The 9279-nt window shown below is 40.3% G+C and overlaps 1 protein-coding gene across 1 annotated transcript; it reads right to left on the bottom strand.

The window, feature by feature from the left end:
* Positions 1-2020: 2020 nt before the first annotated feature.
* Positions 2021-8232, bottom strand: LOC107636372 (uncharacterized). Its single transcript, XM_088484658.1, has 2 exons — positions 8202-8232; positions 2021-2823 (listed from the first exon to the last, which is right to left on the bottom strand). Exons 1-2 carry the CDS (start codon positions 8230-8232, stop codon positions 2021-2023), a joined length of 834 nt encoding a protein of 277 aa, XP_088340784.1.
* Between the last annotated feature and the right edge of the window lie 1047 nt (positions 8233-9279).

The following is a 9279-nucleotide window of genomic DNA, read 5'->3' as shown; positions in this document are numbered from 1 at the left end:
GATCATTCTCCTTTCGCAGTCTGGCTTCATAGCTGGGCTCTTCATAATTTATGGTTCTCAATTTCAGGGCCCTTGTAATGGATGCTGGACTGAAATCCACTTCAACTCCTCTAACATAACTCTTGTAGGAAATACTGTCTTCGCTTTCTCTCACCGCATTTGTATAGAATTCCCTGATCAGCACTGCACTAATGTCAGTGAGAGGATCGCATAGAAGCTCCCATCTTCTTTCCTTAGTGATTTGCTTCATTATGGGGTACTCCCCTTCCCTTAGCTCAAAGCCCATCTCATGAATAATACGCTTTGATTTCATGAGCCTGTGGTATCTTCCTTCATGAAATTGAGATCTGAATTTCCTTGCATCGTAGGCTGGAGGTTCTGTCACCATTGGTTCCTTTCCTGGTCTTCTCCTTGAACTTGATGAGGCCATGGGTTTAGAGAAAACAGAGAAGTAGGGATGGACTTGGGGATTGGTTGAGATACGGCTTTGTAATGCACAAGGGATGTAGAGAGGAATATTGCTATTGAATGGAGAATGGGACGTGTTTTGGGTGTACACAAGATAAAGCGGAAGCTTATAAGTGTGAAGAAGGCTTGTAGGATTGTGTGATGCAAGAAATGTCCTACCTTTTTATATGCAGGGTGTTAAAATCTTGGACAAAGATCATACTTGAAGAGGAATTTGGTCATGACTTATGAAGGGTGGAGATTGAGATGAACGGCTTGCATGTTCTCTTGAGGATTGACAAGGATTCTCCTCCCATTGGTTGCATGAGGTTCGTCCTCCAAGGTGGTTAGCATGCAGATTTTTGCTTTCCAAGGTAGGCACACCTCTCTAGACACTTGTGACCCTCCTCTTTTGGCCTTTCCTAGCCGTGTCTTCTTCTTGTCTTTGCCTCAATCTTCTTTGTCCTGGTTAAGTCAAAATGGTAAGCATTAGGATTCAAATGTAGCATGGTGATGAAGTGGTGAGTGCTTTAGATTATTTATTATATTTCTTATTCATAAAGGATCAATTGTCTTTTTATTAGTGAACCAAGGTTTGGGGAACACCAAACTTGTCCCTTGCTACGGGATTAATGTAAAATTCAAGCAGTTCATCACAATTGATACCTTCATTATAAGATATAGTTCATTTTCTATCATAAATTCCTGAAATGAAACAATGTATGATCCATCTATGCATGACTTTGATTCTGTGAACAAAAATGATTTTCTTCTAAAGATTTGTACATATGCAGACACCAAACTTAATGTTTGGTCATATACTCTATCGAAAAGACTAAGTACATGGTCTAAGAATGCTTGAAAGGCTATTCTTGTGTGCTGTTAAGCACACCAAACTTAGATGTCTGGCATGTGTTTCAAAGCAGTGTATGCATCTGTCAAGTGTGTCCAATAGAGTTCAAAAATCATGCTAAGGTGATCATAGTTTATTGAATTTAAAAGCAAGCAGAGATCTTAAATCATGGGTTGCCTCCCATGGAGCGCTCTTTTATTGTCATTAGCTTGACATTGACCCCCTCTTTTATGGTGGTTGATGACTGTAGTGCCTCAACTTGTCCCCTCTGATTGTGAGCTTCTTCTTTGTTCCTTGATGCTCTATTTCAGCATGCTCTAGTGAGATTATTTTGCTCACAGTATAGTAATCATCAATCTGTTAGCTTGCTCCCATTTGTTGATAGATCAACTGCACTTTGTCACCCTTGGAAAGCCCTTCTGTTGGAATTTTTTTGTTCTTCCAACCCTTTTTGCTTCTATTCTTGTTTTTCTTCCCTCCTTTTGTTGATCCTTCTTCTTTGACAATAGGCTTCCCCTTGAGATTTCTCTTCTTGGTTGCCACTACTCCAATGTCTTCTTGAACTTCTTCATTATTTTGCACAGTCTCTTTCTCTATTTGACCTGCTGTATCATCTATCTCTTGCTCTGGAAGGCAACTGTTGTTTGTCTTGTTGATCCCTTCCTTCCATTGCAGATTTTCTTTGTCAGTTTCCACACAGTCCTTCTTTTCATCAATGAACTATGTTTTTGGAAGTACATTCAGGTTGACACTTTCATCATGCATTCTGAGGGTTAACTCTCCTCGCTCTACGTCTATAATGGCCCTCACTGTGGCTAAGAATGGTCTTTCCAATATAATGGAATCACCTTCATCTTCATCTAAATCTAAGATCACAAAATCTGTTGGGAAGATGAATTTGTCCACTTTTACTAGAAGGTTCTCAATCACACCCCTGGGACATATCACTGACTTGTCCACCAGTTCTAAGGACATTTGTACTGGTTTCACTTCTTCTATGCACAGCTTCTTCACTAAAGAAGAAGGCATCAGGTTGATACTAGCCCCTAAGTCACACATCGCCTTGTTGATGGTCATACTACCAATGGCACAAGGTAGAAAGAAGCTTCCAGGATCTTCAAGTTTAGGTGGAAGTCCTTTTTGTATTAATGCTCTGCATTCTTCAGTGAGCAGTATGGTTTCATTCTCTTGCCAACTTCTCTTTTTGTTAATAAGCTCCTTCAGGAACTTGGCGTATAAGGGCATTTGCTCCAGTGCCTCAGCTAAGGGAATATTTATCTCTAACTTCTTAAAAGTCTCAAGGAACTTATGAAAGTGTTGATCCTTTGCTTCCTTGTTGAATCTCTGGGGGTATGGCAGTGGAGGAATAAAGCTTTTCTCAGCTTCCTGCTTTTGTTCCTTGGTTGGCTCTCCCTTTTCTTTGAGCTTCTCTGGAGTATTCTTACTTACTATTACTTCCTCATCATTGGTTTTCTCTTCTTCAGCTTGCTTTTTGTCATTTTCCTTCGGCTTCTTGGTTGTTTCTTCATTTTTCACCAGGATCTTTCCACTCCTTAGTTGTATTGCTTTGCACTCCTCTTTTGGATTAGGAATGGTGTCACTTGGTAGTGAACTTAAAGGTCTCTTAGTAGCGAGTTGCTTGGAAATCTACCCAATCTGCCTCTCCATATTTTTCATGGAAGCTTCCTGGTTCTTTGTTGTCATCTCTTGGTATTTCATCATTTTATCCATCAAGAGCTCCAAATTGGTAATCCTCTGAGAGTCTTGTGAGATTGGTTGATTGTGGGGTGTTGAGGGCTGAGGGTAAGTATTTTGGCTGGAGGCTTGGTTATTGGATGGATGATGGTTAGAGTTGGGGTAAGTGTTTTATGATTTTCTGTATGTGTTTTGGTTATTGTTTTGCTGGTTGTTGTAGTTTGTGTTTTTCCAACTGTTTTGGTTTAAGTTTCTTTGCCATGGTTGTTGAGTTTGATTTTGATTGTCTCCCCATCTGAGGTTGGGGTGGTTCTTCCATGAGGGGTTGTAAGTATCACCATAGACTTCATTTGGCCTAGAATTTTGATTATGCATGTACTGAACTTGTTCTTGCTGCTGCTCCTCTTGAGTCTCTTCACTTTGCCCCCATGTGGTTGATGGTTGGCTTGTGTTGACTGTTGCAACTTGAAGATTGTCAATCCTCTTAGCCATTTGCTCAAATTATTGTTGAATTTGCTGCTGCATCATTTTGTTTTGAGCTAGGATTGAGTCCACTCCTTCCAACTCCATCACTCCTTTCCTTTGTGATGGTTGGCATTGCCTTTGGTGAGCAAAGAAATACTGGTTGTTGGCCACCATATCAATGAGATTTTGGGCTTCCTCTGTAGTTTTCATGAGTTGTAAAGAGCCTCCTGCTGAATAATCCAAAGCCTTTTGAGATTTCAATGTCAAGCCTTCATAAAAATTCTGTAATCTGTCCCATTCACTGAACATTCCAGGTGGACACTTCCTTATTAGAGCTTTGTATCGTTCCCATGTCTCATACAAGGGTTCAGCATCCATTTGTGTGAATGTTTGTACTTCAGTCTTCAATCTAATAACTCTTTGAGGTGGGTAAAACTTGGCAAGGAACTTGGTTACTAGATCATCCCAATTGTTGATGCTGTCTCTTGAAAAAGATTCTAACCATTGAGTGGCTTTGTCTCTGAGAGAAAATGGAAATAGCAGTAGCTTGTAACTGTCAGGGTGCACACGATTGGTTTTGACAGTGTCACAAATCCTCAAGAAGGTAGACAAGTGTTGGTTAGGGTCTTCAAGGGGTCCTCCTCCATAAGAACAATTGTTTTGAACCAAGGTGATGAGTTATGGCTTTAGTTCAAAGTTATTTGCATTAACATTTGGGGTGAGAATGCTACTCCCACAATGTCTAGGATTTGCAAATGTGTAGGAAGCCAAAACTCTTCTCTGTGGTGGATTGTTGTTGTTGTTGGCTGCTCCTTCTGGTGGATTTGGTGGATTTGTTAAGTGTTCCTCCATATCATGAAATTCTTCTTCTGAATCCTCTTCTCTAACAATGTTTTTCCCTCTTTCAGCTCTTCTTAATCTTCTGAGGGTTCTTTCGTCTTGTTCACAAAAAGTGGGTATAATTCTCCTTGTACCTGACATACAACCAAAGCATAAGAATCACACAACACCAGAAAGATAATAACACTTCAATCCATTGCTAAAGTGAAATGTTAGTTGGCTTAAGAAAAAATTCAAACAATTAGTGTGTTAGTCAAGAATTAAAGAAACAGAAAAGAAAAAGTGCTTGATCTAGATCTCCACTTCACTTAATCATTGTCAATCTAATTCAATCCTCGGCAACAGCGCCAAAAACGTGATGTGTGGAAAAAGATCCAACACAAAACTCACCGGCAAGTGGACTGGGTCGCATCAAGTAATAATAACTCACATGAGTGGGGTCGATCACACAGGGATTGAAGGATTGAGCAATTTTAGTTTAGTGGTTGATTTAGTCAAGCGAATCAAGAATTGGTTGAGTGATTTGTATTTAGCAGAAACTAAATTGCATGAATTGTAAAGAAAGAGAGAAGAATTGCAGTAAACTAAAGAGAACAAGAAGTAAAAGTACTGAATCTTAAAGAACAAGTAAATTAAATTACAGAAACTTAGATTGCAAGAAATGTAAATAACTAAATCTTAAAGTGCAAGAAATGTAAATTGCTTGAATTATAAAAGGGTTCAGGGAGCTGGGATTGCCGAAATTAAACAAGCAGAAGTAAATTGCAACAAAACAGAAGAGTAGAAGGTAAATTGAAGTAAAGTAGATCTAAACAGAAAAGTAAAAATGCTTGAAGAATTAAAATAGGAATTGACTGATGCTTAGTTGCAGCAATTTAAAAGGAGGTTGAAGATCTCAAGAGTGGAAGAGACTAGAAAAAAAGTCTAGATCTCAAATCCTTCCTTGATCCAACAAGAACAATTGCAAAATAAAAATGGAAAAGTAAATTGCAGAAGGAGTAGAAGAATGAAACAGTAAACAGAAATTGAATTATGCAGTAAAAGTAAACAAGAGATCTCAAAGTGAGATTGAAACAGAAGTTTTTCAATTCTCCACCCAAGATCCAAGATGAAAAGTAAAGGGTGCTTAAACAAGAACAAGGAAGAAGAGAGATCAATTCTCCTCCTAATTCTCCATGATCCAAGTTCAAAGTAAAGAGCTCTCAAAATTACAAAAATGGAAATTCAAAGAAGCAAAAGAAAATTTCAAAGTAAGTAAAAAGGTCTGTAAAAGTCCTCTATAAATCAAACTAACACCTATTTATACACTTCCTAAATTGGATCTAAGAATTTGGGTGGGCTCTAAAATTTGGAGAAGAAATGAATTAATTTGGATTTTTAGTTCAATTTTCAGCCCATGGTGCACCTCCTAGGGGAAGGTTCAGCTCCTGGCAAGAGCTTTGGCCAAGAGCTTTGGTTCCCTCTCCTTCCAAAGTGTTGCGCACGGTCTTTTGTGACAAGAGAACAAAGCTCTTTGCAAGAGCTTGAAAGCTCTTGGCAAGAGCTCTACTTGTCATTGAGGTCCTTGGTTCAAGTCTTGGGTGGAGCACTTGTAGAGCTAATTTCCTCTGCACAAGAGGAGCGCCTAAAGCTTTGCTTCCTTGAGGTGCCCGGTCTAATCCTTGGTGAAGGAAGTTGCTGGCCATTTTCCTTGGCAAATGAGTGGCGCACAAGGCCTTGCTTCCTTGAGGGACTTAGTTCGAACCATGGTGAGTGAAAACAAGCTAATTTTGGCTTGTTTTTCCTTGTGAAGTAGCGCTGGCCCCCTCCCCTTGGTCATGGGTTCAAGTCTTGGTGAGTGCATTAGTGAGCTTTTCCTTCTTGATTTTCTCCAAGGCATGCCCAAAAAAGCTCTTTGGCAAGAGCTTCAAAGCCCTTGGCAAGAGCTTGGCTCTTGTTTTCTTCTTCCATGTGCTCTTGATAAAGCTCTTGGCAAGAGCTTCAAAGCTCTTGGCAAGAGCTTCAAAGCTCTTGGCAAGAGCTTGGCTTCTGATTCTTTGAAGGAAAGCTCTCCACAAGAGCTTTAAAGCTCTTGGCAAGAGCTTTATACCCTTGTTTCTTGAATGCACCCATGCTTCTCCTTCTTTGAGCCACGCTTCTTTTCCTTGTGCCATGCTTTCTTTCTTTGCTTAGATCATGCTCCTTAGGCTACGCTTTTCTTATTTTTTTTCTTTTCTTCACCTACAAGTAATCAAAACAACCAATCAGAGTATCACAAAATTCACAAAGCTTAAAAATCATTTAAAACCAATTAATTTAGTTTAAACTTCATGATTTTGCATCAATTAAAGGGTGGTTGATTGATTCAAAGAAACCATGCAATTCCACTCCAAATTGCTAACTTACAATATAAGAAAGTGCATAAAACCTAATAAAAACAAAGAAAAAGACTAGTAAAACTAGGCTAAGATGACTTGTCATCACAATGCACCTGTTACCTTTCAGTGATGTATAACAAGTGTCTTTTTCGATCTAATAGAGAATTGTCTGGAAGTCTTTATGGATGACTTCAGTGTTTATGGAACTTCATTTGATTGTTGCTTGGAGAGCTTGGCCTAGGTCTTAGCTAGATGTGTTGACAATAACCTTGTCTTAAATTTTGAAAAATGTCACTTTATGGTAAGACAAGGCATAGTGTTGGGACATGTAGTATCTAATGAAGGCATTTCTGTAGACCCGGCCAAGGTCGATGTTATCACCACTTTACCTCACCCCTCATCTATGAGGGAGGTCCACTCGTTTTTGGGACATGCAGGATTCTATAGGCGCTTTATTAAAGATTTCAGCAAGATTGCTTTGCCATTGTCGCGCCTACTCCAAAAAGATGTGAACTTTGAGTTTGACAGTGCATGTGTGAAAGCGTTTGAAGAGTTAAGGAGAGTTCTTACCAAAGCACTGATTGTGCGAGGCCCCAACTGGACGCTACCATTTGAGATAATGTGCGATGCGTCAAATCATGCTGTAGGTGCCGCGCTTGCACAGCGCAATGGTAAACTCCCTTATTCCATTGCTTACTCTTCTAAAACACTGGATGCAGCATAATCCAACTATACCACTACGGAAAAGGAACTCCTAGCCATTGTTCATGCTTTAGATAAATTCAGATCTTATTTGCTAGGGTCTAAGATAATGGTATACACAGATCATGCAGCTTTAAAGTACTTATTGACAAAGAATGAGTCAAAACCTAGACTCATACGTTGGATCTTGCTTTTGCAAGAATTTGACATTGAGATTAGGGATCGGAGTGGATCTCAAAACTTGGTTGCGGATCATTTAAGCCGCCTTGAGAATTTGAAATTTGACCCATTTCTGATCAATGACTCATTCCCATTGGATAGTTTGCATGCTGTGTCGGATAGCTTTCCTTGGTTTGCACCAATGGCGAACTACTTGGTTGCAAAAATCTTCCCTCCCAACTTTTCTAAGAACCAAAGGGACAAGTTGAGGAGTGACTCCAAATACTACATTTGGGATGACCCTCACTTGTGGAAGAGGGGAATAGACCAAGTAATTCGAAGATGTGTGCCGAAATCTGAAATCCAACCTATTCTTGAAGTTTGCCATTCGTCTGAATGTGGTGGCCACTTTGGCCCACAAAGGACAGGTAAAAAAGTGTTGGATTGTGCATTCTGGTGGCCAACCTTATTCAAGGATGCTAACCGGTTCTGTGTGTCATGCCATCAGTGTCAGAAGTCAGGAAATACGTCCCAAAGGGATGAGATGCCTCAGCAACCTATGTTGTTCTGTGAGATATTTGATGTATGGGGCATTGACTTTATGGGACCGTTTTCCAACTCAAGTGGGTATCTATATATTCTGTTAGCGGTTGACTACGTGTCAAAGTGGGTAGAAGCAATACCTTCCCGCCTTGACGATACCAATACCGTCATTTCTTTTATTAGAAATCACATTATATGCCGTTACGGGTCGCCACGAGCAATCGTGAGCGACCAAGGATCCCACTTTTGCAACAAGAAAGTAGAGGCACTACTCAAGTGCTATGGGGTATTGCATAAGGTTGCCACTGCATATCACCCACAGACCAACAGACAAGCGGAAGTGTCCAACCGGGAGATTAAGAGAATCTTAGAGAAAGTGGTAAATCCACAAAGGAAGGATTGGAGCCTCCAGTTAGCAGATGCACTATGGGCGTATAGGACGGCCTACAAGACTCCGTTAGGGATGAGCCCCTTCTGGATCGTCTATGGTAAGGCATGCCACCTTCCGGTGGAAATTGAGCACAGAGCCTATTGGGCGGTAAAGCAGTGTAACATGGATTTCACCAAGGCGGGTGTGGCCAGAAAATTACAACTAGAGGAGCTCGAGTGCCTGAGGATGGAGGCATATAAGAATGCCCGAATATACAAGAAGAAGACTAAATCCTTTCACGATCACCACATCCGAAGGAAGGATTTTCAAGAAGGTGATGAGGTTCTCCTCTACAACTCGAGGCTGCGATTTATGCCTGGCAAGCTCCATTCTAGATGGGAAGGACCCTTCAAGGTGAAAGAGATAAAGCCCTATGGAGTGGTAGAATTGTTTGACACTCAAAGTGACACAACTTTCAAAGTGAATGGACATAGAGTGAAGAAGTACCATGGCTACAAGTCACCAAGAGAAGTGGAAGTGCTCCTACTTGAGGATGCACCAAAAGGAGAGGAAGCTTAAGCGAAGGACCGTCCAACTTAAGGACGTTAAAGAAAAGTGCTTGGTGGGAGGCACCCCACCGTGGTAAGATCTCCTTGTGTATACCTTCTTGATTTTAGCTTTAGATTCTTGTGAATTTTGTGACTTCTTGATGTTGTTGATTGCTTAGGAATGCTAGTTTTATTGTTCTTGTTGGATAACTAGGATGTTCATATAGAATTCATCATTTTGGTATGGATGAATTTTTGAAGTAGAGAGAATGCTATGTTTTGAATAGTGCATGAATTTGT

Source organism: Arachis ipaensis, chromosome B4 (genome assembly GCF_059453495.1).
Source record: "Arachis ipaensis isolate K30076 ecotype BB chromosome B4, ASM5945349v1, whole genome shotgun sequence".
Taxonomy (NCBI): Eukaryota; Viridiplantae; Streptophyta; class Magnoliopsida; order Fabales; family Fabaceae; genus Arachis; species Arachis ipaensis.
This window is presented reverse-complemented; position numbering and strand designations above follow the sequence as displayed.

Bases quoted from the DNA above. Each gene is read 5' to 3' on its own strand.
- LOC107636372 (XM_088484658.1), bottom strand. From the start codon at position 8,232: ATGACGGTATTGGTATCGTCAAGGCGGGAAG. The intron at 2,824-8,201 runs GTATTGCTTCTA...TGAAAAATGAAG, and splicing joins GGTATCGTCAAGGCGGGAAG to AAACAACCAAGAAGCCGAAG.